Source organism: Nansenia antarctica, assembly GCF_963989245.1.
Source record: "Nansenia antarctica genome assembly, chromosome: 15".
In the NCBI taxonomy this organism is placed as follows: Eukaryota; Metazoa; Chordata; class Actinopteri; order Argentiniformes; family Microstomatidae; genus Nansenia; species Nansenia antarctica.
In genome coordinates, this window is record NC_137685.1 from 4474674 (window position 1) to 4502390 (window position 27717).

Consider the following 27717-nt stretch of genomic DNA (forward strand, 5'->3'; position numbering starts at 1 on the left):
ATCCTTCAAAAACCAACCGACTCTTTTAGGACCTTTGCTGAATGTCACTCTCAGAGTAGCAAATAAATACAGTGTCTGGGAAACACTGTCAGTTGTGATTATGAGAATGTTGCTCTGCATTGTGACAGACTCAATCTAAAGGTTTATGTATTGGAAATGCTGTGTAAACATTTGAGGGGTCAATGAATGAATAGTATAGTGTTTCTGACTGAAGAATAAATCAGTGGATTGGCTAAAGGTACAAAGTGACAAGTCAGATGGTTTTGAAGTCAGTGAGACTGGCATATTTGTACACTCCTACTGGACACTACTTCTGGATACCTGGATACCTATTTATGGATGTTTGTAACCCATCCTTTTCCTCACAGGTGTTAACAACTGTTTCATCTATTGGACCAGGTGCGGATACAAGCCACCCCTCAGGGTGTAATTCTATGTAATAGGGGCAGTTTGAATTGTAAGTCTGTATACTTAACTGAAAGCCAGAGAGACACAGCGTTCTCTATCATGACTACTCAAGCTGACTAAAGAACAGGTGTAGTTCCAGGGAGGAGGGAGGGGAGGGAGGTATCCAGAAATGTGACACTCATCCTGATTATTGACATTTCCTCACAGAGAACCTTATCAGTGTTTTGGCATGTAAATCTAATCTACTTTATCCAAAGCGCTTTACAACGGCCTCTCATTCACCCATTCACATACCAATGGCAGCAAACTGCCATGCAAGGCGCCGGCCCGCTCACTGGGTGCAATTTGGGGTTCAGTGTCTTGCCCAAGGACACTTTGACATGTGGCCAGCCGGGACTCGAACCGCCGGTCTGCCAACCTTGCGATCATTAGACGGCGGCTCTACATCCTGCGCCACAGTAAGTCTACAGTAGGTCTGCATCTCATTGACACGTTTCCTTTTCTTTTCATGCTTCTTGTGATCATTTCTTTTGATAATTTCTCTCATGAAAACACACTTGTAGGCTATATGCATTTGTGCATTTCTATGAACCTGTCGTCTCAATTCGCAACACACTACATAAAGTCGCCTGTCTGACTGTAGGCCCTAGGCTGTGGTGTGAATAACACACATTGAATGATCATGAGTAGTATACTGCTGCTGACCCCTAGTGGCAATGTACAGTATGTGTTACACAGACCTTTTCACTGGAACTGTCTCAGGCAGTCTGGAACTGTATAATAGTAGTAGTAGCCATTGGTTAATGGCTAATGGGGATCCAAATAAACAAACAAACAAACAATATTATACAAAAAGTTAAATTCCTTTCCTTCATATCCACTTAATTAACTTCCTTTTGCTGCATTTCGTTGTTTGGTACCTGTACTGTAGCAATGACAAATAAAGTCTATCTAACACAATGCCTACCACCAGCATCACAAGGCCAAGAATGCCATTCATTCATTCATGGATGGATGCATACATCAAAGGTGGACTATAAACCATAGACTAACTAAGGGAAATATTTTGGGGGGGGAAAGGTCGTGAAGCCTATTTGCTTAAGTTTAATTCACCAGACAACACTAGTTGTTCCAGTGTTGTATTCCATCATGTGAATAAATGAATGTATGAACAAATAAATGAATGAATACACAGAGTAATAATGAAATACATTTCTATATTTATGTATTCTTTTACGCATTCTTTCTTTGTTTTCCACATTCATTTATGTATCTATATATTTATTGTTAATTTTGACAGACTTGGTCCTCCATAGGCAACAGTCTGAATCCCCAAGGTTAATGTGCTGATTGCTGCTCAAGCAACTGAGAGAACTGAGAGGAAAGGGAAGATGACGTGTAACGCACACACACACACACACACACACACACACACACACACACACACACACACACACACACGCACACACACACACACGCACACGCACACACACGCACACACACACACACGCACGCACGCACGCACACACACACGCACGCACACACACGCACGCACGCACACACACACACACACACACACACACACACACACACACACACACACACACACACGCACACACACAGCAGCAGTCTCATTGGTGACCACAGCGACCCCTGCTGGTAGTGTTCTAGTATTACGTTCCATTGGTGACGTGTCTTTAGTCTTTACACAGCTTTTCCTTTCCAGTGCTGAGCGGTCTGGATGGTGCCACATAGACTGAGCTGATCTCCATAGTGGCACCGAGATTACCCTAGGAACCTAAGGACAAACGACACCATGGGCAGTGAGTCTTCATCTTAACCAATGTATCTATCTGTTTACCAGTTTAATTAAATGTTAAATGTTTTATCCAGGGGCATGGCAATGGTATGATTGAACATTGAGCTAGCTACTACTAGCCAGCTAATGCTAACATCAGCTGTAAGCTAGCTAGCTAGCTTGCTAACGTGTCCCTCAACTAGATAGATATATAGCTAGTTAAGTCCCCTTTAAAAAAAAACGTTAGCTTTATCAATTCACACATGTTTAATTGGGTTATAATGTATTTAAGGGATTTGGCTGCTAGCATAATGTTGGCTAGTTAGCCGTTGCATAGCTACAGCTGTGTGACACAGTCTGTGTTGCCAGGTAGACTAGTGGGATTTTAGGATTTTGTGCATATATCTAACTACAACAATAGATAGTTATCTACTGATCACCAGCTGTTAATTTAGAGTTGCATTGATTTGGAGAGCCCTGCAGACTGGCTACCTGGCTACCTAACTATGCATGATTCAGAATGAGCAGAAGTCTATTTTAATTTCAATTATTTGAAATGGTTGTAAATATATTGGCTACTGTTACACTACAGTGACCTTTGTCTCTGTCAATCTACGAGATCTACTGATCATGAATTCCACAACAACTGTCAGTGTTTTCTAGAAAAGATGCGGCCCTATAGCTAGATCTGTTTAGTTTGTAAGTGGAATCATTTGTGCATGCTTTGGTTTGGAGTGATGACGTTTCACTACAATGATGAAGAGTGTTCACTTGCAAACGATCAGCTATCGTGACGTTAGAATTATAAGGTTCTATCTCCATTTTTGTCAAAATTGAGTTTTTTTACATAATCTGATCCATTAGGTGTTTATTAATGCCTGTGTGGTGTTATTTTTAAAATGTTGACATTTTTGAGTTAGTAATTAATAAAATACAAAGGTTCCATCTCACAAAACATAATGGAATGTAAAAACGTTGACGCTCAATATCTCTGAACTACCCTAAACGGAGATGGAACCTTATAATTCTAAACTCACGTACTGAGCAAAGTTATCCTACTAACTACACTGTTGAGGGTCAGTCAAATAGTTCACTGTGGTTTAATCATAATGGGGATTGACATGTCCTCCTAAGTGAACCAATTTCCCTTTTTCTCTCCTTAGTCAAATTCTTGGAAGTCATCAAGCCGTTCTGTTGCGTCCTACCCGAGATCCAGAAACCAGAGCGAAAGGTACAATTTGTTTGAAATTTTTTGTGTGTTTAAGCTCTCTCTTAAATCTGTTAACTTGATGTATTAGTAGTATGCAACTTGGGTGCTGACATTTGAACAACACATCCCTCTTCTTCTTCTCTACCCCCTACAGATCCAGTTCAGAGAAAAAGTGCTATGGACGGCCATTACTCTCTTCATCTTCCTGGTGTGCTGCCAGGTTAGTAACTGCAGGTCTGACATGTCAGCGTTTTCAGTGGGAATTAATCTATGGAATTTGCAGAGAAACTACTCAGGCTATCTAGGATCGTATTGGCACTAGCTGATAACGCAGTGAAGGCCGCTGGTGGCCGATGACTTGGATTGGCTGAAACTTTTGGGTGTTCTAATCTTGACGGGTATATTATAGACATCCACTACCCCCCCAGCGTTGTCTCCTGAGACACACGCTTTCCCCTTTACTGTGTCCCCCTACTGTTTCCCCTTTACTGTGCCCCCCTTGTACTGTCTCTCTGTTCTCCAGTGTCTATATAAAAATAAAAACGTTTCCTTCTATCACTGAGACTGCCAATGGCCCCGGGCCTGAGCTAGATTACTCTTCCTGATACGACTGGTGGATTGATGATTCACTTGCTTAGTCAAATGTATTGATTGTAAGTCGCTTTGGAATAAGGCGTCTGCTAAATGCCGTAAATGTACATGTATATTGAGTTTCAAATCAGTTGTTGTTCTCCTCCAGATCCCTCTCTTCGGCATCATGTCGTCAGACTCCGCCGATCCCTTCTACTGGATGAGAGTGATCCTGGCCTCCAACAGAGGTGAGATGTCTGGCTCTACACGGTCGTGTTGCAAGACAGCTGGAAATGATATAACTGAACACATCCAAAACATCTCTTCTAACATGGAGAAAAACAATTATCTTTGATCTTATGTTCTTATTCCTGTTGTAAAGCACTTTGAGCTGCATTTCTTGTATGAAAGGTGCTATATAAATAAAGCTTTACTTACTTACTTACTTATCACGATCCTTATCTCATTGGACAAGCAGCCATGGCTGACATTCTTTTGCTGATATGTTGTTTTTTCATCAGAGCCTTGGTTGATTCTCTACTTCCACTATGACAGCGTAAGCTTGTCATAATGATTGATTGATGACAACACTGTCTCTCTCCCCCGTTTCTCCCCCCAGGTACTCTGATGGAGCTGGGTATCTCACCCATCGTCACCTCAGGCCTCATCATGCAGCTGTTGGCCGGAGCTAAGATCATCGAGGTCGGTGACACACCCAAGGACAGAGCACTCTTCAACGGAGCACAGAAACGTATGTCCACCTTACAAACTGCTCACTGTTACCATTCACGTGTCATGTAAGCAGTCTTAGCTCGAGTTATGTTAAGTTAGGGAATGATTAAAAAAAAAATCAACAACCTAACACTCACTATATGAGGTTTGTAATGTGTTCAAGGACATCTGTCCTTCACTATCCACAACAGTTCAATGAAATCGAATGCAACCCATCTTCCTTTGTCCCCTGCAGTGTTTGGAATGATCATCACTATTGGGCAGGCCATCGTGTATGTGATGACTGGCATGTATGGAGATCCCTCAGAGATGGGTGCTGGGATCTGTTTGCTCATCATCATTCAGGTTAGACTCCTCCCCACTATGCTCCTCCTCCTACTCCGTGCTCCAGTGGTGTAGTCTAGTGTTTTCTAGTGGGTATACTGTGATTTTCCCTCCCAGCCATTCACAGGCAGTCATTTCGGAACGCCATAAAAATAAATCTGCCCTCCCTGTCTAACGTTATATATATATATAAATTACATGTTATAAGGCTGATCTGTGCATGATAGTGCTGCATTTTGACATATTTCATGTCGCATCTCCCCCCGTTGATGGTATATGACGCTATAGTCAGTCCCGATGGCCCAAAATTCAAGTGCTTCGTAACACAGACGGGGTGAATTTTAGGAATGAAAGTGAAAGTTCTGACACAAAACGCTGTTACGTATCCTCACACATTTTTAAGTGGGTATACTATACAGAAATCCTTGGCCTTTCCTAGTGGGTATACAGCGTAGTCCTGCGTATCACGTAGACTACACCACTGCTCTGCTCTTGTTAAAACCCTAGAGAATATCCCTCACCATTTGTACTCAATCTATCACTTCAGCCTTCATCTAATAGAGGCTTTGAAATGAAAAGAGTGAAGTTCCCGTTTGATTGCATCCACTGAATCAGTCAATCAGACTGACTTGGGGGACTGCTTGAGCTTAAATGTTCTGTTCTGTCTCTCCAGCTGTTTGTGGCGGGTCTGATCGTGCTGCTGCTGGACGAGCTGCTGCAGAAGGGCTACGGTCTGGGCTCCGGCATCTCTCTGTTCATCGCCACCAACATCTGTGAGACCATCGTCTGGAAGGCCTTCAGCCCCACCACGGTCAACACCGGCAGAGGTATGTACACTAGCCTGGAGTCGCTAAGGTGTTTTTACACAAGCCTCTTCTGGTACTTTAAAAGCTAGACCTCCTATACACAGGGTTCCCACGGGTCCTTGAAATCCTTGAAAGTTTGTGAATTTGAGGGGAAAAAAATTAAGGTCTTAAAAGTTTTTGAAAATAGACATGGGTCATTCCTCTCTCTCTCTCTCTCTCTCTCTCAAAATAATTCAAAAATGTTTTACTTAGCTCGTCAACTAGTTCTGTCTCAAACTATGCCGTGTTGGGTCCTTGAATTTGAGGGAATTGAGTCTTGAAAGTGTGCTTGGAAGGTGCTTGAATTTGATGTTTCAGAAGGTGTGGGAACCCTGTATACACAAAATGTGTAATATTATCTGGTCAAAACCACTGGTGTTGCGAGACCTTTGATTCAACCTATTGCTGTCTGCAGAGTCAGTTGTGAGTTGTGACCTTGTTTCTCTGGTGTCTCTCAGGTACGGAGTTTGAGGGAGCGATCATCGCCCTCTTCCACCTGATCGCAACCCGCACGGACAAGGTGCGCGCCCTGAGAGAGGCCTTCTACAGACAGAACCTGCCCAACCTCTTGAACCTCATCGCCACCGTCTTCGTCTTTGCTGTGGTGATATACTTCCAGGTCAGCTGACAACTTTACTCTCTGTCACTAAATACCCTCTTGGTTAGTTTTCTAGACCTGTGAAGTTGAGAACATGAACAAGTTCTGCGAGTAGATTTCAGATTATTGGGTAAACAAGCAGATCTCATGACTAATAATTTAAATCTTCATACATACAATGATAAAAGCTGACTTTGCTGTCACTGTCCTGTTTACTTTCCAGTTTATGGTTGAATGATCTTAAACTTTCTTTGTCTTTTTCTTTTGTATTACATTGTGGATACTGATGTTTGTTATTTATTTATTTTGTGCTTCAGTATTAATTTATGAATTAATTAACTGGATTATATAATTTAAGTATAATTGTTCTCACTTGAGAGTGAGGGATAGGGGTAGGACAGGATAAGCTCAGGCTTCATCCTACTCTCTTTCCAACATTGATAGGCCTGTACTCTTCATATTAGTTATTTGTTCTTTTATTATTTTAAATCATGTTCGAAATAAAAGATTCATTCATTAATTCATTCAAACACGTCTCTCCTCCTCTTGCAGGGCTTCAGAGTCGACCTGCCCATCAAGTCTGCTCGTTACCGTGGCCAGTACAACACCTATCCCATCAAGCTTTTCTACACCTCCAACATTCCCATCATCCTCCAGTCTGCCCTCGTGTCCAACCTGTACGTCATCTCCCAGATGCTCTCAACACGGTTTAGCGGCAACTTCCTAGTCAACCTGCTGGGTACCTGGTCTGTAAGTACCTGTCCAAATGTTTTTTTGAATGCTGCTTTGCTTAGTAACCAACCATCATATCCATATGGGTCTCATCCCTTTGATCAGCAGTGTTCGACACTAACGCCGTTTTACTTGCCCGGAGCAAGTAAAACATTCGCCGGGTTTGTTTGTGATTTTTACCTGTGTGCAGGAAGAACAACAGACAGCGCAGGCATGAGACTAGACTAGATGATCGTGGAGTGAAGATATTATCAAAGCGTACGCGCCTGTCGATCACCCGTAAGCTTTGATAATATCTTTCACTCCACAATCATCTAGTCTAGTCTCGCGCCTGCGCCGTCTGTTGTTCTTCCTGCACACAGGTAAAAATATCCAGGATCCAGCAGCGTCGTCGGGCTCGCACAAACTTGCTCTGGGCAAGTAAAAAAGCGTTACTGTCGAACCCTGACTAATGTATTCCACTCTAATGCGACTATGAACAAAGGAGAGCCTTGTATGAACTATGAAGGCTCAGAGGTTATGATCACATGTCGTGGACCATTGTACAAAGGCAGGGAGTGCTCAGGCAGGTTGACTAAAATCAGCAGTCGTCCTATGTTCTAGAGATGACTCTACAACCACTCTTCTGTACGTGATAGATGAACTGTCTGTGTTGTGTCTTTAGGATAGCACCGGAGGAGGCCCGGCTCGTGCCTACCCGGTCGGTGGTCTCTGCTACTTCCTCTCTCCCCCGGAGTCCTTTGGTTCTGTTCTGGACGACCCGGTCCACGCGGTCATCTACATCATATTCATGCTGGGCTCCTGTGCTTTCTTCTCCAAGACCTGGATCGAGGTCTCTGGATCCTCAGCCAAAGATGTAAGTCAGTGTGTGTGTGTGTGTGTGTGTGTGTGCGCGTGTGTGTGTGTCAGCGTGGTAAGAGAGTCACCGGGTATATTTGCTCCAGTGCATTTTGATATACCCTTTGTTGTCCCCCCACCGATGAAATCTGAGAGGACACTCATGATTCGGTCACACACTTTTTTCTCCAACACCACCGGAACAGTTTGGACAAAACTATGGTTGCGGCGTCTTGCCATTGAGATTGTTTAGGAGTTTTCGAGATGATGCCAATTCATCATTTAAAAAAACGAGTCTTCTTCTTTTCGTGTCCACAAGAGAGTCAGTTACAAGGCTTGGCTAGATGTGATTCAACCACAGCTGGACACATTGCTGTCCCTTCTCATTTAACTCTGCCAAGTCCGTTGATGTGCAGGGCTGTTCCAGCAGGGGGCATATCAGGAGGTGCTGCATGGTCTGTGGTTCAGTGCCACAGTCGCACACAACGTCCCCGTCATTTAGGTATCCCCATTTGGCGAGAGTGGCTTTTGTACGTCCAACACCAGATCTTATCCTGTTTAGGCATTTCCACACTGCGTAGTTGGTGTCTGCTCCAGGGGGCAGTGCCTCGCTCGCCTTTAGCTCCATTGTTGTTGCTGGTGGGAGTTTGTCCAGCCTTTCTTCCCACCGAGTGACTCTTTCACTGCTTGTGCTCGGTGTTCCGAGGGGCGGGACGCTCTTCAGGAAACTTTTCCTTGATTTAAGGCGGCTTTTGGCTGGCACATGGCCAAAGAGAGGATGTCTTTGGTCAGTAGACTGTTGTCTAAAAACGAGTGCAATGTTGAGAGGTAGGAGTGTAGTCTAATGCAATGGGCCTAGCGATAGCCTAATGAGTTTAGAAATCAACGCAAAGCTGTAAGAAGCAAGACTGATAATTAATCAAATAAGCACTACACCTCGCGGTAACTTTTCAGTCTGGCTATGAATGCAGCTGTAGGAGTGTAGCCTAATGCAGTAGGCCTAATAGCCGAACGAATTTAGGAATCATATTTTGTGAATGAAGTCTGTTATGCAGCATAATTTATTTTAATTTAATTTAGCCTACCGAAACTCTGCCTATATCAATAAGGAAACCAGAGTTGTGTAACCTAGGTTTATAGCCAGTGGCATTTCTTTCTTTTTTTAAAGTTATTTTTTCTGAGTGGGGCAGTCCCACTCATATTTTTTCATTTTATTGACAGATGTAGCAGAGATTTAGACAGGAAGGATGGGTGAGAGAGAGAGAGGAGGGATGACATGCAGGATATGTCCCCGGCCGGAATCGAACCGGGGACCCTGCGGTTACATGGTCGACGCTTAAACCGCTACGCCACCTAAGCGCCCCCGCCAGTGGCATTTCTAACAAAATCATTTGCTTGTGCAAATATTTCATCTTCTCCTTTTGGTGAAGTACAGGCTAATGGCCTCTTTGGTTACAGAAGGTGATCAAACCAAGAGAAAAGCCCTTCCTATGTGCAACATGGACCCAGCACTAGTAGTAGTTTAGTGTCATAGTAAAGCATTTATGAATAAACATCTTACTTCATTCATAGGCTTGTCCATCACTCTTCTTTCATAGATGGACGCTACATCATTTGTGGAGGGGGCAACATGTTTACTGTACACTTGTTATGTATTGGTGTTATCATACATGTGTTCCTGACTGTTCCTCCTGGTGTTTGTGTGTGGCAGGTGGCTAAGCAGCTGAAGGAGCAGCAGATGGTGATGAGGGGGCACAGAGAGACCTCCATGGTGCACGAACTCAACAGGTAACATGCACGTTTGATACCCTCTGGCCCATGTCTATTTGTGATGCTATACCTCTAATTTAGGGATGCACAAGAGGAAGTTATTGGAATTGTTTGTCGTCAAATATTTCTAATCTCGTCATTTTCTCGTGTTAAAGGTACATCCCCACGGCCGCTGCGTTCGGCGGTCTGTGCATAGGCGGGCTGTCCGTCATGGCGGACTTCCTGGGCGCCATCGGCTCTGGCACCGGAATCTTATTGGCTGTTACCATCATATACCAGTACTTTGAGATCTTCGTCAAGGAGCAGAGCGAAGTAGGAAGCATGGGAGCACTGCTGTTTTAGGAACCCCCTCCTCCTCCAACACAGACAGACAGACACAGCCACTTACATTCTGCAAATTCTCTTGTTTTATTTTGCATTTTATCAAATGCGCAGTCGAATACATTCTACGCCTGGGATGCGTCCTGTTTCCTGCCATCTTCCCTCCCCCCCCTCCCCCCCAGTACCTCTGAGGACCTATATGCAGGTTCTAACTGGGGAAGAAAGGTAGCCTTTTGTCCCAGTATTCACTATGGAATTGCGCCTCTTCTTGTGTCATACGTTTTTTCAGTCAACTTTACCACTCTTCATTTGACCAGCCAGGCTGTAGTCGACTGACTTCTATCGTATATCTCCTAAAGAATGGTTAAAAGCACAAATGTCTGATTCTGTCATTGACTGACCCTCAGGCGTGGGTTGGCTTAAGAAAATGTAAGGCAAAGGCACACCATCTGAAGGAGTTGTGTGTTAAAACTAACACAAAGCACTGTACCTGGACATTTTTGGAGAGTGGAAAGAAAGCCATGTCATGTTCATTTCAGGTCATTGGAAAGCTGCGCGTGGGATTTTTGAGAGCCATGTTATTAGGATGTGAAAGTATAAATGAAATATACTTGTACATGTATTCCTTTAAATGGCCCTGTGGATTTCAACAAGCTTTTGTCTGTTTTCATTCACCTTTATTTTTTATGTTTAAACCATGGAATATATTTGTATTCACACTGTTGTCTTATCAAGGGCACATGTTTGTCCGTTGTCTCCGGGTCCCAAAGGGAAGTGTTTGTCTGTGTTGTTGTCGTGCTCTTTATTCCCAGACTGAATCGCTTCGGAAACTGCCTGGTCGTGGTTGGATGAGGGTGGGTTTGGTAGGGATGGAAAAAGGGGGGGGTTCATTTTTGGTTTTTACTTTATGTATTGGACATAATTGTATTATTAAAAAAAACTAGTTTTTTTTTTTTTTCAAAAAACACTGAAGTCAAGATTCTCTCATTTATGTTAACTTAAACATCATCACACACCCCAAAAATACACATCAACAGGCACTTTGTTCATGATCATTTTCAATATTAACTACCAAGAACTTCCAGTACTCGTGAGTCGTGACATGCAAAAAAATACTTTCACATCTAAATGAGGAGACTTACGGTGTGACTTATGGCACTGGTGTGAAACCTACTATGAATGTTACTGCTCTGGCTAGATTGTGATCAACGCGGAGTCCATCAAATCCAGTAGCCTCTGCCGTTGCAGAATCAGGACCTCTTTTTTTAGTAATAGCACTTCTTTTTGTATTTTTGCATTTTCAATGTCCAGGATGCATCTCTCTTTCTCAAGGTCAATCATGTCCTGGTGAGAGAAAAGCTTTGCACGCTTCACAGCGGGAGGTCTCACAGGCTGTGATGCTGCGTCTTCCATGCACTTATCATCTGGCTTCACCGGCTCCAGCACAATGATGGTCTCTTCTATGTAAACAAAACACACAGAGGACAAGACAAACCATTAGACTGCTACCTCCAGCTGTATGCACACACAGTCAGTGACCGACCACACGTTTACTCTGATTCTACTGAGGGCCACAGTCTCATAGGAAACAACAGATTTAACAGCACATTCCTGGCTACTACAGAAAAACAGTTCCATAACACAAACATCTAAGAGGTATATTACAAAGTATTTAGAGAAAAAATAACGCACATCCTCCTGTCTTCGGTGCTGAGCTATAACTGACAGTGCAGTAATATTTAGTACAAAACAAGGTAGGCCGCACTCACTTTTCGTTGCTCCAATTTTTATTTAGCAAGCAGCAAGCTAAATAAAAATGTGTATATTACAAAGTAGCCTAATGCATCAATTAGCCTACATTTTGTCATTACTTGATTGCTGCAATGAATCCATTTGGGTAGTGATACCAGGGGGTGACAGAAATTATTCTAACATTATTCACAGTGTTCACAGCCTATACTTTTGTTAACCGAGTTAATGCAGTACATAATAATAATAATAATAATACATTATTTTAAAAAGCAACAATGTCATGATTCAATTATAAAAATGTAGCAATGCTCCAATTAGGTGGTAGCTCAAACAAGCGTACTTAAAGCTTCTGTGGTGAACGTGACAGTGTTCTCCAGGGGGAGGGGGGGGCTCAGAGGAGGGATCATATCGATGGTGTTTTTGGACAACAGGTCCATGGTCACGTGTAGGGGTCTCGGCTCGGCGGTCTGAACCCCGGTCTCTCCTCCCCGCCTCTCTTCTTCTGCAAGAGCTTCTCTCTTGGCTTTGGCCTTGAGGTTTTTCCAGCACGCTTTCAGTTGGAACCTGTCCCTCTTCTCGTTGATGCCTGTGGAGACATTAAAGCGCTGGGCCAACAGCACCCAGGTCTCCTCCTTCTTGGTCAGGGTCCCGGCGTCGATCCGCTTGTCCTCGATCACTGACCCAAACTCCTCTGTTAGGTCAGCCAGGAGAGACCTCTCCAATGGGGAGAAGTTTGAACTCCTTGGCCGGGTCATACTAAGGCTAGTCATCTTAGATGCCTTAGAGCTCTCTCTCTCTTTCTCTCTTTCTTTTTCACTCTCTCTCTTGCTCTTTTTCTCTCTCTCTTTCTTTTTCTCTCTCTCTCTTGCTCTTTTTCTCTCTCTCTCTCTCTCTCTCACAATAACAGTAATTCTTATTCTTTCTTTAAAAAGTAGCAGGTTCACGAGACATTTGTTTAAAAAAGAAGTATCTAAATTATAGAATTTAAATTTAATTTAGAGCCATAATCAAGTCTTGAATTGCATCATGGCATGACAGAGACACCGAATATAATGTGTTAATGTTAATCCCTGCTTTAACTAACCCCACACGGTTAAAACGAACGAAGATGTGCAACAGGTCTCTGATTAATTATAAACGAGTTCATTCAAACCCTACATTCACTTACTACTACTAACCCTAGATTAAATCTTAAACCAGGATTAATTTAACCCAGCCTAACCAGCGTCGAACTATGAATCATTTAAATCCGAAACCAGATGATGTCACTAGCATGCGCCGCCCCGGAGGTCCGGATGACGTCACTAGCATGCGCCCCGGAAGGAAGTCGCATGGATTGAGGGGGGTCAGAGGTACACATGGCGTGTGAAGCTTGACAGCCAGGAGACACCGGTCCGGTTGATTTCCCCGGTAATAACCGGTCAGAAACACACGGGATTCACCGTTGATTTAAAGAAGATCGGCAGCCATGTCCTACTGCAAGCAAGAGGGTAATGATGTTTCTCTGTTTCCTGGGGGGTGTTCCATTCATTTCCATTCATCTCCCCAATGTCATTGACATCTAACAGCTTAGCATTCTGCAGCTAGCTAGTGAGTTAGCTGGCAAAGAAGCTACACTGAGACACAAGCTAATTTCCATAAGGACATTTAATTACCAGAGGAAGATACCCCGCCAATTTCCATCCCCCCAAAGCCGCCGATGCTCTCGGGGCAGAGGGTGGAGGCGGCGACGTACTCTGACGGGGTCAGGACCTCCGGCGTAGCTGTTCCTCCTCCCGTGGCCAACTGATGCCGTCTGTTAGCAGCGGCCTTAAGTTTGGAGTGAATATTTTATTTTCAGTGTCTACTTTTTGGCAATAGGCTATAAAGGAGGCTACAAGGTGCTGATTGCATTAATAATCACCAATACGTAGGCTAAATAAATAGTCACCATCTGGACTGAACTCAATGTACCTTGTGTTTGCCTTTCCTCCTCAAATCCCAGAACCTTTTCTTCGTTTGGCCGACGGTTCTGCGGACGCCGGAGGAGGCAGACACGGCCGCTGCTACTTCTCCCCACGCCTGTTTCACCGCCTCGGCTCGGGGAGGATTTCGCGCCGTTCCAAAGATCGCGAACTGACGAGCCTTGACCTCACGCACGAGCTTGTTGCTTTCTTCCGCAGAGAAGCGCGCTGACCTCCTTCTACTTCTTAGGACGTCCATAATAGCATAGCGCTTAAGACTCAGCCGGTTCTTAAAGGGAATGGCACCTGCTGGCACGCTGATTGGGTTGATTGAGAAGACGCCCAAAACACACCCACCATGACTAATTTCTGGGCTTAGCGCCGCCGGGTCTTAGGCGCCCACTACCGCACGCATAATAGCAAAGTGGCCTTGACCACGCCTCCACGTCTTAAGTTTAGATCTACCGCCTCGTCTTATTGCTTAAGACTTATGAAGTGCATAATAGGGCCCTAAAGCTCGCATGTCAGATAGATATGGTGGTTCCAGTATGGTAGCATATCCGTGTAGCATAATCATCAGTTTAAGGATAGTGTGGTTGGGGTTTTAATCCCACCTGATCATCAAATGTCAAGCAGAGTGAGATGGGAACAATCCGTCAATCCTATCCTTGAGGTACACATGACAGGAGTGCATCGAGCTGGATGAGATATATATATGTAATGTAATATATGCTGGCTGTAGCTTCATCTGTACTGTCTGTGCAACTGTGAGTCTGTCTGTCTGTCATCATCTAACATGGATGAAACAGGAGGATATTTGTACAGCAGCATTTTGTGTTTCATTCAGGGTCTATTATTCTAATATTCTATTATTATAATATTCTATTCTAAGATTCTAATATTCTGTTCTAGTGAATCTGCTCTAGTATTATGATCATGATAGGATATTTATTATGTTATTATATATTATGATCATGATAGGATATTTACCCTCTAGTATTATGATCACAATAGGATATTTACCCTCAGTAACAGACGTGATTAATAGGATATTTACCCTCAGTAACAGACGTGTTTATTAGGATATTTACCCTCAGTAACAGACGTGTTTATTAGGATATTTACCCTCAGTAACAGACGTGTCGCTCGCCGGGGCAGCAGTGGGTTCACTCGTGCGTGTGGTTTCATAAACCTGGCTGCATTCCCGCAACCTGAGCCCGTGCTGCGTCTGGAGATGTTTTAACATGTTGCTGGTGGTTCCACCCTTACTGGAGATGGTCATTTTACAGATGTTACAACTTGCAATGTTGTCGTTTCTCCTGGTGAAATAAAGCCAGGCTTTGGAGCGTTTCTTTCTAGACGCCGCCATTTTTTTGCAATGCGCATGCGCAATGCATGCCGGCATCGATAAGAGGAATCGATCACCTCGGAGGCATGATACGGTTCTGATGCATCCAATCAATTTGGAGCCGGTTCTCAGTTGGAACCGGTTTTCGATTCCCACCCCCTAATCGGGCAACTAGCTGTCGAAATCGCAGGTTAATTCAGGTCAGATCATTTTAGATGTCCATCCTGCCAGCTGCTAAGCATCGTTAACTAGGCATTGATCCAGCACTCTGAATTGCAGCTCACTGTAAACACAGACAGCATCGTTACAGCCCTCAACTTCCAGTGGGTTTCTGTAGGTGTCTGGGGATGCTTTGTGGCAATTTGTGTGTGTAATGTTGGGTCAGGCGTTAGCATTTTTATTATCTTATCTTACAGTTGTTCTCAATCGCTTTCACACTAACATCGGAACTTGAGACACAATCACCAAAACCTGAAACTCTGTGTACGACATTTCATTTTGAGCTGTGTACAACATTTCATTTTGAGCAGACGTAACATTATTTTGAATGCAATGTTTGCTTTTGCGAGAGATTTGTGGAGTTCAGCGTTTTGTTTGTTTTGGGATATGTGTTTAGAGTTACGTGAAAATGAGCCATGCTTTCAGAAAACGTGTGAAAGCGTTAGAGAAAAACAGTATTAGTGAATCTAGACCTACTGCAAGTTATGTTAGCATGCATTGCATACAGCCTGGATATGGGATGTAGTGCAGAGAGTTATCTCATGTTGAGGTGAATGACTGTAGTGCAGAGAGTTATCCCATGTTGAGGTGAATGACTGTAGTGCAGAGAGTTATCCCATGTTGAGGTGAATGACTGTAGTGCAGAGAGTTATCCCATGTTGAGGTGAATGACTGTAGTGCCCATGATGGTTTCTCTAGAGTCTCTTGTGTTTTTCCCTTCCAGGTAAAGACCGTATCATCTTTGTAACCAAGGAGGACCACGCGGCGCCTAGCAACGCTGAGCTCGTTGCCGACGATCCCAATGACCCATACGAAGACCAGGGTGAGTTGGCTGGCCTGGCGCAATACATTTTGGGGGATTGAGTAGCTGAATACATACTACCGTAGATTTCTCGTATACTCACATTTCACATACTATACAGTGTGAACGCACTGCATACTCAAAATCTACGTCATACCTAGTATGAGTAGTATGCTAGTATGCCATTCCGAACACACATCCCGAGTAAAAATGTGTGTCTAAAAAGCCACCAAGATAACTGGCTAACAACATAATCTATTCTTCATAGTAGTAGAAATGATTGCAAGATTAATGAATGAATGAATGAATGAATGGTCTTTATTGTCATTGCTATAGTACAGGTACCATACAACGAAATTTGGGAGGGGGGGCTCCCCTGGTGCTAGGAAAGAAAAAAAAACAAGAAGGGAAAGGAGCTGGTTTACATAAATAAAGGCTATGTACACTATCCACTATACTATACTATACTGTACAGATAGATGACTAGGGTTGTCATATTGCACATAGTGTTATTGCACATTCATTTAAAGTGTCGCAGTTTGCAGGCTTGAAACACTTAACATACTTTATTGAAACACTTAACATACTTTATTGGAGAATGCATAGGGGCACTTTGACTACAGTTGTCCTTTCCCCTTTACTCATTGATTTGATAACATTACAGAAATTAAATGAACAGAAATTGCAATTGCATGCAAGCATAAATCCTCAAGTTTAAATAAACAATGAGTGGTTATTATTAAAGATAAGCTCTGAATTCCTCCGCTGCTGTTGAAATAACGTTTGGCTTCATACAGCTATGTACAATTCTATACAGTGTGGAGGACAGTCACAGTAAGCAGCAACCTGTTTTCAACATAAATATGTGTTAAGGTTAGGACCGCCGCTGAGACCACCATCAGTGCTAGCGCTATAAATGTAGCACCGTTAGTGCTAGAACTAGTGCCAAAAATGTTATCCGCTCATTGATAATTTGTGTTAGTGCAAAAAAAAAAAAGTGTCACCTTTTTGGGCCATCACCAGTTTGCACCCCTGTAACTTCTAGTATGTGTGTTGTGTTTTCCCCCTCCAGGTCTGATCCTGCCCAACGGGGACGTCAATTGGAACTGCCCGTGCCTGGGAGGGATGGCCAGCGGGCCCTGCGGCCAACAGTTCAAGGAGGCCTTCTCCTGCTTCCACTACAGCAGCGAGGAGCCGAAGGGCTCCGAGTGTCTCGACAACTTCCGCGGCATGCAGGAGTGCATGCAGAGATACCCCGACCTCTACCCCCAAGACGACGAGAACGAGGGCGCAGCCCCCCAGGGAGGGGCTAACGCCGACGCCACTGCCCCCACCACTGACACTGATGCCCCATCAGCACCTGAATCTGCCCCATCAGCACCTGAATCTGCCCCTTCATCACCTGAATCTGCCCCTTCATCACCTGAATCTGCCCCTTCATCACCTGAATCTGCCCCATCATCACCCGAATCGGCCCCTTCATCACCTGAATCTGCCCCTTCATTGGATAGTGACGGTACACCATCCACAGACAGTGAGGCTGCCAGCTAAAACCCACCCCCGCCTCCACATTCCCTTACTGTCTCACTGAAACCACTGAGCCTATAGGCCAGCTCTGAGGAGGGACGCTGTGTGTGTGTGGACCTGTGTGGACAAGTACCTGAGACTTGTCCTACGGGTTCAACATTCATCAGGATGACCTTCCAAATGGGCCTCGAACTGCTAGATGAGCTCCATCTCTCTCTCTCTCTCTCTCGCAGGGAATATCAAATCAACGAAGGCCATGAATCAAGGAGAAGGACGATACAACAGAGATGCAATGTTTTTGTAAGGCCATATACTGAGGTTGTTGAGCTCCTGATTGGTTGCTGTAGGGCACTTACTCGAAAGGACTCACATCCGACATGATTTTGCTGCTTATTTTCGAGCTTCGAAATCAGAATAATTGCTGTGCCCCGTGCAAATCTGCACTAACGCGTTCACTGGTTTGTGTAACCTACTATTAATGTTACTGCTCCGACTAGATTGCGATCACTATGCTTTTGATGGTTAATTTTAAGATCAAGAGCTTGAATTAAAACTCAATCAGTTGTGTACTCAATTTCTGGCCAAAGCCTTCTTTCCCTTCAGTTTTATCTTGTCTTGTCGTTATAGTCTGTATTTCCATTTCTCTTTTTTTGTCTGTTGAAACTATTACAAATTTCACATAATTATGTCCTACATACCTTTCAATGCTGTTCAGGTGTTATTGTTTTGTCTTCATCTAATAAGCTCATAAGCTCATATAAAAGCTCCATTAAAAGTCCCCAATGTCACTGACTGTCATGTATTCAAACACATTGAGCGAGCGTAAGTTCGGTTATTGTGGGACGCACAGTGGAAAGGAGAGCAGTTTGAAACAGATTATTTATTGGCACTATGAACCTCTCCAGAAGTCTCCTGTTGATATCATCAATACATTATTATCATGAAAAAAGTGTGATGGGAAGGTCAGTATGGAGTTATCGGTGTTAGGCAGTCACATAGTTGCAAATGTTGTTGTTGTGTATAACACTGCCATCCAAAGTTTAATTTGTATTTACAGGGCTTGCCTCACCCGCTTAACTGAAACTTGTGTAATTGAAGCCTTAATGTATGTCATGTCCTAATTAAACCGAACACTGAACTATACTTAATTTTCTTAAAACATCTGTCTATGTATCTATGTATGCAAATTCTTTTCAACCACAAATGAAGCATACTTTCCATCTATTGTGCTACTTGTGAATGATGCTAGTTAAGATGCTTTGCCATTGTCAGGAAAAGTTAAGCTATTGATTGAAATTGAATCCGGCTCTGTAAGCAATGCAGTACATAGAAAATGGAGCCAGAGACTGTTGGTACTGGAATGTATGTATTGAGACAACCATGTCATTTTGCTCAGAGAATATGTTGAAAACATTCGTAGTATAGTTATGGCGTGCACAAAGGCTGTAAAACCTGCATACGAGAGTTCATCGGGTCAAATAGATCACACATACTAGCCGAAATGTCTCCCAGATGTGACCTGACTGACCTCCTCACGCATTCATTGGATTCCATTCATGGAAGGTATGTTTTATCCTGTCCATGTGTGTGGGGATGGCCCCCCCTGTGTAGCCACGATTCAGGCTAGGCTACATCTCATCCTGTTCACATTAGACAAGGCAGGATATTTCTTAGTGACCGTTGGCTTTGTCCATTGAGTTTAAGTCCTTTAGGCTCAAATATCCATTGTCACTGTGTCCCACATTGTCTCTGCTCTGAGAGTCCCTCATGTTTGGTGTTGTTGGGGGGAGTTGTTCAGGGGCAGCCCTGCCTGAGGCCCTCTGATATGTGAGCCCCCAGTCTAGGGGTCCAAGGAACCACCAAACTCTGTAGGGTGACCAGCAATCGCCCTGTCTCGGCTTCCTCTGGACCGGTCAGAAGGTACTCCATACCTAGAAGAGAGAGAGAGACAGAGAGAGAAAGGGGGCTGAGTTCAGCCTGGATCGTCTTTAGAAGTGTACAGTTAGGATTCAGAGGAGTTCTTGAACCTGACATGTTGATGTACAGATATGGCGTGACGTTAGAATTATAAGGTTCTATCTCAATTTTTGGTCAAAATTGAGTTTTTTTTACATAATCTGATCCATTAGGTGTTTATTAATGCCTGTGTGGTGTTATTTTTTAAATGTAAAAATTTAAATTTTTTGAGTTAGTAATTAATAAAATACAAAGGTTCCATCTCACAAAACATAATGGAATGTAAAAACTTTGGCGCTCAATATCTCTGAACCCCTAAACGGAGATAGAACCTTATCATTCTAAACGGAGATAGAACCTTATCATTCTAAACGGAGATAGAACCTTATAAGCTCACGATGGGCCAAGTTCAGACTACTTCAGCAATGGGTATCATCAGCTTTTAGGGGTAGACCTGCCAACCTTACAGAAAAATACAAATGTCAAATATAGTTACTGTGTTGTATTTGGGCTATGGCTACCTGGGTTGAGGATTGGGCAGGTGCATCCTCGACTGGTCCAGGGCAGGGGGTAGAGACTGACGGTGCCCTGGGATAGCGGTACCTGTCCTGTTCGCAGGACCTTGCGAACTTTGACCCGCACTTCTGCGTGGCTCCCCTTGTCGTGAGCAGACAAGACGCTGGCTTTGATCACTGCAACAAGCACACATATGCAAAGTTCAGCTCAATTGGAAAACAGTTACCCAGTGGAATCGAAGAATCATGTGAAATATAACCAGTGTTAATGTATTACATTTCATGCATAACCACCATTGTAATCACAACTTCATTTGTTACCATACACAGCTTAGCAAGAGCTTAGAACTTTTTAATCATTATACAGATCAGTCAATAGAAAATGGAGAGAGGGTCAGATTAAGTATATATGTTACAGTACATGTGGGAAAACTAGGGTTAGGGTTAGGTGCTAGGGTGCTACGGTTAGGGGTAGGGGTAGAGTTAGGGGTAGGGGTAGGGGTAGGGTTAGGGTTAGGGGTAGGGTTAGACATGCCAGCATGTACCAAGTCGACGTAGCACCTAACCCTAACCCTAGTTTTCCCACATGTACCGTAACATATATATCATTTGTGAATCTCTATATGCTGTCTCTTACCATAGTCATGTTTGGTCTTACAGAGATCAGAGACACTCCTCAGCTTTCTCTCCTTACAACTGCACTTGCCTGTAGGAGCCAAATGGTGACAGTGTCAGAGGTTTTACTGCATAATAAACTACCGCAAAATTCAGTCTGTGGTATACACTGATCATTCACCTGTGTAGTGGAGAGCAGAGACCGCAAGATCCTTTGACCATACTGCCTCACCCTCATTGGTCAACATATGGTCCATGTCAGGAATCTTTCCACCAATAGGCACATTGAAAACTTGGTTGTTTGTGTAGCTGCCAACGTGAAAACAGAGATGAGGAGGTACAGGTAAGAGGTCATTGCGTCATACTACAGTCGATTCCTTTCCAGTATCTTGGAAGGTTTAATACACTTGATAAGAGTATGCAGATCGTGTTTACATATCCAGTCCTTTCATACCAGTAAGGAGATGTATCGTGAGCTTAGAATTATAAGGTTCTGTCTCCGTTTAGGATAGTTCAGAGATAATGGGCGTCAACGTTTTTACATTCCATTATGTTTTGTGAGATGGAACCTTTGTATTTTATTAATTACTAACTCAAAAATGTCAACATTTTAAAAATAACACCACAGGCATTAATAAACACCTAATGGTAACATCAGATTATGTAAAAAACTCAATTTTGACCGAAAATGGAGATAAAACTGTATAATTCTAACGTCACATACTGACAGAACCTTATAATTATCATAAAGGAAGACATGAGAAATTGGCTTACCTGTCAAGGCAATGGCCAGTGGTGGTGTCACAGTTTTGGGAACAGGTACAGGGCTTGCACCCCTCCTCCCCAAAGCCCCAGTGCCCAGGGAGACAGTGGCTGCAGCTTGTGCCCCCCACACCAGGCCTGCAATGGCACTGCCCACTCCTGGGGTGGCACCACGGGCCCTCCTCCCCAGAGTGGGCTGGCAGTGAGCCCAATGGGTCACACCTGCAACCTGGGGAAGACAGAGAGGAGTGGGGGGAGGAGGATGGTATGATCTCTTTCTTCACGTGATACATAATGGGGCGGCTGTGGGGCAGGAGGTAGAGCCGCCGTCTAATGATCGCAAGGTCGGCAGATCGGCGGTTCGAGCCCCGGCTGGCCACATGTCGAAGTGTCCTTGGGCAAGACGCTGAACCCCAAATTGCTCCCAGTGAGCGGGCCAGCCGGCGCCTTGCATGGTAGCTGGCCGCCATTGGTGTGTGAATGGGTGTGTGAATGGGTGAATGAGAGGCCGTCGTAAAGCGCTTTGGATAAAGGCGCTATATAAGTCAGTCTGTTTACCATTTACATAACTAATCCTATAAATACACAGTCTAAGAAAGGATGTCATTCTCTCTCATTCTGCCTCACATACTGCTGTTCCACATCTATACCAGCAGAGGGCGGTATATGTTTTACAATATGCATTGCCCACTATGCAATATCCCACACACTTCACTTCATATGGTGATATCCAGGTCGTCCCTCCCTCCCTCCCTCCCTTTCTTTTGTCCACTCTCTTACGTGTGCAGGTGTGGGTGGAGTTGAGTGGCTGAGTTGGGTCGCGGTGGTAACCGTGGCGACAGCGCTGGCACCTCCGGCCAGCTGTGTTGTGGCGGCAGTCGTCACAGACGCCCCCGCTGGTGCCCCCTGAGGACAGCCACGCCCGCTGGGAGAAGTGGCAGCTGTCTGCACGCCCGTGACACTCACACCCTGGAGCACAGCAGGAGGACAAAAGGAGAGAGAAAGGATGGAGGGTTGAGAGAGGATAGATGCCATTGCAGAGTCACTACCCATCTTCCGTCGTAGACTGAAGACCCATCTCTTCAGGTTACACCTTAACTGCTCCTCCTGAGACATCTACTACCCCCCAGCACTGCGTCTCCTGAAGACACCCGCTTTTCCCCTCTACTGTGTCCCCTAAAAACTTCTATTGACCCCCTTGTACTGTTTCTCTGTTTCTCCAGTGTCTATATAAAAAAATATTTTAAAAACCTAGGTTTAGAAGAAGGTGATAGAAGAAGGTTTTTCCTTCTATCAATCAATTATTGTGCCATTTCAGTCTATGACCTTCAGCAAGACATTCTAGATTGAATGACCCCCGACAACCTGGCTATTGACCCTCCTTAGTACACTTCGGGCACTCACTCTGGCACGGGTGTGGCTCCCGACTGCTGCCGTTGGCTGGCCTCCAGGGACGGTCGTTGTAGAGCGGAGCACACCTCTCACAGTGCTCTCCTGCTGTGTTGTGACTACACACACACCTGCCCGGCACCTGCAATACCCATAAGGCCTATTAGAAACTAACGTACAAACGTACAAACATACCTGCGAGAAGAGTGCATCTCACCATGTTGCTGTCCTGCGGTGCCTCCTGGCTGCTGTTGTACAGTAAGCAGCGCTCTGCATGGCCGTGACAGAGGCAGGTCCCTCGAGCCAGAAGACTGTAAATGGCAAAGGCTTCTGAGGTGGAGGGCTCTGAGCTGGGCTGGGGGGTCTGGGAGGATGGGAGGAGGGGGGGGCTGGAGGAAGAGGGAGACGGAGGGCAAGTCTGAACTTTGAGGAGTCTTATGCGGAGATTGGTGAGTGTCAGCCGGGCAAGGACCTTTGGACTGTAGGGGTCAACCACACCACTTCCAGGGCCCAGGGTCCGAAATATCACCTGGGAGAAATATAAATGGTAAATGGACTGCGCTTATATAGCGCCTTTTTTGCTGCTCCAAAGCTGCTCCAAAGCGCTTTACAACGGCCTCTCATTCACCCATTCACACACACATTCACACACCAATGGCGGCAAGCTGCCATGCAAGGCGCTGTGTGTGTGAGCTGTGCAGTATTGCAGAGCAGTGAATTGTATATCAGACAGACCCCCTTACCTCTCCCCTGGTGCACGGTGTGGTACCGGAGTAGCGTGAGGTACAGAGAGAGCCCTGCTCAGTGCTGTCGTCAGGGAGACCGAACGACAGACTGCAGTTCTGTGCAAACAGTTTCAGAGTCTCCCATGTCCGCCCGAAATCCTGCGAGCGTTCCATCGCCATGGCAGCGGGCCGGGGGGACCGGAACAACAGCACCACGTGGGTCAGACAGAAGCGGGTCTCCAGGTCCAGACGGATCTCTTCCTCCTGCCCAGCGCCTGCCCCTGAGGCCCACCAGGTGTCCTGATACAGGAAGGGGTCGTCTGCCATGTGGGCGGGCGGGTGAGGGTCTAGTGGGCAGGCCTGGTGGGGGGTAGGACATGAGGAGTCGTGGGAACCGTGGGAACCGTTCCCACAGCAGCCTGACAGGGCGGTGAGGGTCCTGCCGCTGGCCAGGTTACCCATGGGGGGACTGCAAGCCTGGTCCACACACCTGGAGGCTGAGGGGCGGAGGGGCGGAGGTGGAAATAGAGGGTCAGTGAAAGTGATGCGTTATAGAGAAATCTATATTGTGTGGGAGAGACGGCACTGAAAGTGAATGCGAAGAGCGCATAGATTTAGAGGTGATGGTTTGTTAATACATTTACATTTTTGGCATTTAGCAGACGCCTTATTCCAAAGCCTTGACTTAGAATCAATACATTTGACTAAGCAAGTGAATCATCAATCCACCAGTCGTATCAGGAAGAGTAATCTAGCTCAGGCCAGGGGCCATTGGCAGTCTCAGTGATAGATTTTGATAGATAGATTTAAAAAATATATATATAGACATATATTTACTAGGTCTACTGATAATAATTGAGGGGACATGATATTGCATAGGATAGGCCATATGTCACAGTCACAGAAATATTTAGCTAGCTTCGCAATTGTTAGCAATACCCAGCAGATGTGATTGAGGATAGGCTAGAAGCAAGGTCTCTCGTGGGAGAGCAGCAATGCAAAGTGCGCTCAGGTTACATTTGCAACGGCAACTAATAATAGCGCAGCTCAGTCAATAATGAGTCATCGAAGTTATCAAGAATTTATCCTTAAATTAACGTAAATATAACAAGAGAGATATACATATCAGATGGTAACACAATGCGCAACACAATAACACAATATTGCCCAATATAAGACACCAGAAATATGATCAACATGGAGACAATATAGGTCATGTTTTTCCTGAAAACGTATATATTGCCAGAAATCCATTGAAAAATACGAGTAGCATCCAGCCAGCCTATATTCAGTCATACATTATAATGCATTGTGATTAATAACATACATATCTACTGTGTGTAGTTAAGTCTATTGATAATTCCTATCATCATCCATCCATGACTTCACTCACCTGTTCCGCTTTGTAAGAGCGCCACAAACAGCGCGCAGATCGCCAACATTTCAAGTCGGAGGCTGTCTTCAATCGGTGGCATAACAGTATGGCTTTGATGTCTATTATCTAAATATCCACAATCAAAAGATCCCTTCGTCAAAAGTACAGATGCGTCTCAGCATCACGTGCGTTTGGTTAGTCCAAAAACGACCACATTCCGATGCGATAGATCAATTGCGCACACGCACAGCATGCCCACGGACACTTGACGCAAATAGCCTTGCCTTACCCAAATGTTTAGTCTGTCATCTAAATGAGAAGATGCTAATCGTGACGTTAGAATTATAAGGTTCTATCTCCATGTTTGTCAAAATTGAGTTTTTTACATAATCTGATCCATTAGGTGTTTATTAATGCCTGTGTGATGTTATTTTTAAAATGTTGACATTTTTGAGTTAGTAATTAATAAAATACAAAGGTTCCATCTCACAAAACATAATGGAATGTAAACACTTTGACGCTCAATATCTCTGAACTGCCCTAAACGGAGATAGAACCTTATCATTCTAAGCTCACGTAATGGAGAATAATTAGGCCTATCATGATAGATTTATTAGCCTATATCAGGCCTTACTGCTCCCTTAATCTATGACAATGTGTCCTCCGTTGGTGGTGATGGTGGTCGCGTCTTCAGTTAGAGGTAAATCCAACCATGCACAGTTACATTCCAGAATGAACGCACTAGTAATGTCAAGCACGAAAACAGCCGATGTATTTTCGTAAAGGATTTAGTTTAGCCATTGCATTGAATATGATCAGCTCCCTCTTTCAACTCCTTTGCAGAACGTGGGACCACATCTCTCTGTCGTTTCCAATGTGGTCTTGAATTGAATGAGACTTCTCTAATGGGTAGAGCACCCGCGCGTTAATATTGGTGTGGCTTTAGGATGCCCAACTCCATTTACGCACAGACGAGCCCGATGGTTCTATTATATCCAAAAAGACGCGCAGTGGGCACATGGTGTACTGCAACAACATTTCCACGAAATTAACCTAAACGTGACGGAATATCGTGACATTAGAATGATAAGGTTCTATCTCCGTTTAGGGCAGTTCAGAGATATTGAGCGTCAACGTTTTTACATTCCATTATGTTCTGTGAGATGGAACCTTTGTATTTTATGAATTACTAACTGAAAAATGTCAACATTTAAAAAAATAACACCACACAGGCATTAATAAACACCTAATGGATCAGATTATGTAAAAAAACTCAATTTTGACAAAAATGGAGATAGAACCTTGTAATTCTAACGTCACGAGATTTGCAAGGGCTCATGAACGTGGTTAATGGGAACCAGCCGCAGAGCGCATACCAACCACACCAGCTCCCCTCTCGAGCACGCAAACCAGGGGCCTCTTAATGGCAGGGAAAGGAAATTAGTTTATCTACTTTTTCCTCCTGGTTTTAAGCCGTAGTAATTTCATATTACAGCTCTCTTTGATGCCCAGTTGGAAGAAACCTGAAACCTCGGACGAAAATAGCCTCAGAGCACTCAATTATTATGGCTTGGTTAGCCCATTGTCACACTTTGTAGGCTAGTGGACCTTTGAAGGAGAGGAAGGATCCAACTGGATCTTCTGAAGACTTAATTCACGGTTGAATATGGTCCAAAGTGCACTCTATCTATCTGCTGCCATATGTTTGACATCTAAAACACAAGACAGTGGTACTCAATAACAAACATATGGTCTTGAGTGTGTTAATATACCACAATGGTTCTATAAAATTCCATTTTCACCACATGTATGTCAGGAAATGAACAGTTCACTGTTGATCCATTGCTGGTCCCTGGCACACACACTGAGCTGTTGGAACAAACACCGTGTCTCTTCGGTTTAATGTCTCAGCGTAAGTGGAAGGATTTAGAGAAATTGGAATTGACACAAAATTGGAATTGGTTCCCATAAATTCCTTTATGCTCTACCAATTATTTACAGACAAGTATGACAGGATGCACAGTTCACAAGGTGTTGGGAAAGATTATCATTCAATGACAGTGACATTCAGTCCATTATATGCTGCCCCCCATTTGTACCTCCAATGTACCCCCTCTATATAGGAAACCATGTCTGACATACAGTACATACTAGGCTACATACTATATAATATTGGTTCTATTATGTAGCATATAGCTAATATTATGACTGACTCATGAGACGAGACTGATCCAGTATGATGAGTTTAATACTGACTCATGAGGTGAGTTTGATACAGTACTTTCACACAACAGTATTTTCAGCTATTGACGTCGTTGGCCTCCTCTACCTCCATTCCAACAACCCCTCTTCCTACGCTGTCATCTCTAACCTTCTCTCGCTCTAACCGTTACATGATCTGTTCTCAATTTGTTTTTTCATTCTATCCGTCCCGCTCTTTATCTCTCTCTTTACCGTCACCCTCCACCACTCTCTCCATCCCTCTCTCGATCCCTCTCTCTCTCCATCCCTCTCTCCAACACCCACCAGTGTCTGGCTGCCCTCCAGACAATAAAAGGCTCCTTCATCTTCAAACATCTCATTGTTTCTCCTTTGGTCCCTCTCCAAAGCTGCAGTATGTGTCATAAATATATTTATGATATTG

General features: G+C 44.2%; 3 protein-coding genes across 3 annotated transcripts; 2 read left to right on the forward strand and 1 right to left on the reverse strand.

The window, feature by feature from the left end:
* The first annotated feature begins 2136 nt into the window (after nt 1-2136).
* LOC308170821 (protein transport protein Sec61 subunit alpha-like 1) lies at nt 2137-11021 on the forward strand. The gene is made up of 12 exons (XM_080545668.1): nt 2137-2231; nt 3370-3437; nt 3571-3636; nt 4156-4234; nt 4606-4737; nt 4954-5063; nt 5716-5869; nt 6346-6506; nt 7038-7235; nt 7882-8073; nt 9766-9842; nt 9980-11021. Exons 1-12 carry the CDS (start codon nt 2225-2227, stop codon nt 10164-10166), a joined length of 1431 nt encoding a protein of 476 aa, XP_080401794.1. The 5' UTR covers nt 2137-2224; the 3' UTR covers nt 10167-11021.
* A 2227-nt stretch (nt 11022-13248) lies between these two features.
* Nucleotides 13249-18857, forward strand: chchd4a (coiled-coil-helix-coiled-coil-helix domain containing 4a). Its single transcript, XM_080545892.1, has 3 exons — nt 13249-13387; nt 16132-16230; nt 17282-18857. The coding sequence occupies exons 1-3, from the start codon at nt 13366-13368 to the stop codon at nt 17758-17760; spliced, it is 600 nt and encodes a 199-aa protein (XP_080402018.1). The 5' UTR covers nt 13249-13365; the 3' UTR covers nt 17761-18857.
* A 673-nt stretch (nt 18858-19530) lies between these two features.
* LOC308170740 (netrin-4) lies at nt 19531-25140 on the reverse strand (the record flags this gene model as incomplete). The annotated part of the gene is made up of 10 exons (XM_080545577.1): nt 19531-19667; nt 20214-20384; nt 20845-20913; nt 21004-21131; nt 21597-21813; nt 22365-22553; nt 22989-23115; nt 23191-23502; nt 23717-24195; nt 25092-25140. The coding sequence occupies 10 exons, from the start codon at nt 25138-25140 to the stop codon at nt 19531-19533; spliced, it is 1878 nt and encodes a 625-aa protein (XP_080401703.1).
* Between the last annotated feature and the right edge of the window lie 2577 nt (nt 25141-27717).

Excerpts from the sequence above, each read along its gene's own strand:
- LOC308170821 (XM_080545668.1), top strand. Across the intron at positions 4,235-4,605 it reads GATCCTGGCCTCCAACAGAG|GTACTCTGATGGAGCTGGGT; the intron begins GTGAGATGTCTG and ends TTCTCCCCCCAG. Across the intron at positions 4,738-4,953 it reads CTTCAACGGAGCACAGAAAC|TGTTTGGAATGATCATCACT; the intron begins GTATGTCCACCT and ends TGTCCCCTGCAG.
- chchd4a (XM_080545892.1), top strand. The coding sequence starts at position 13,366 with ATGTCCTACTGCAAGCAAGAGG. Across the intron at positions 13,388-16,131 it reads GTCCTACTGCAAGCAAGAGG|GTAAAGACCGTATCATCTTT; the intron begins GTAATGATGTTT and ends TTTCCCTTCCAG. Across the intron at positions 16,231-17,281 it reads TGACCCATACGAAGACCAGG|GTCTGATCCTGCCCAACGGG; the intron begins GTGAGTTGGCTG and ends TTCCCCCTCCAG.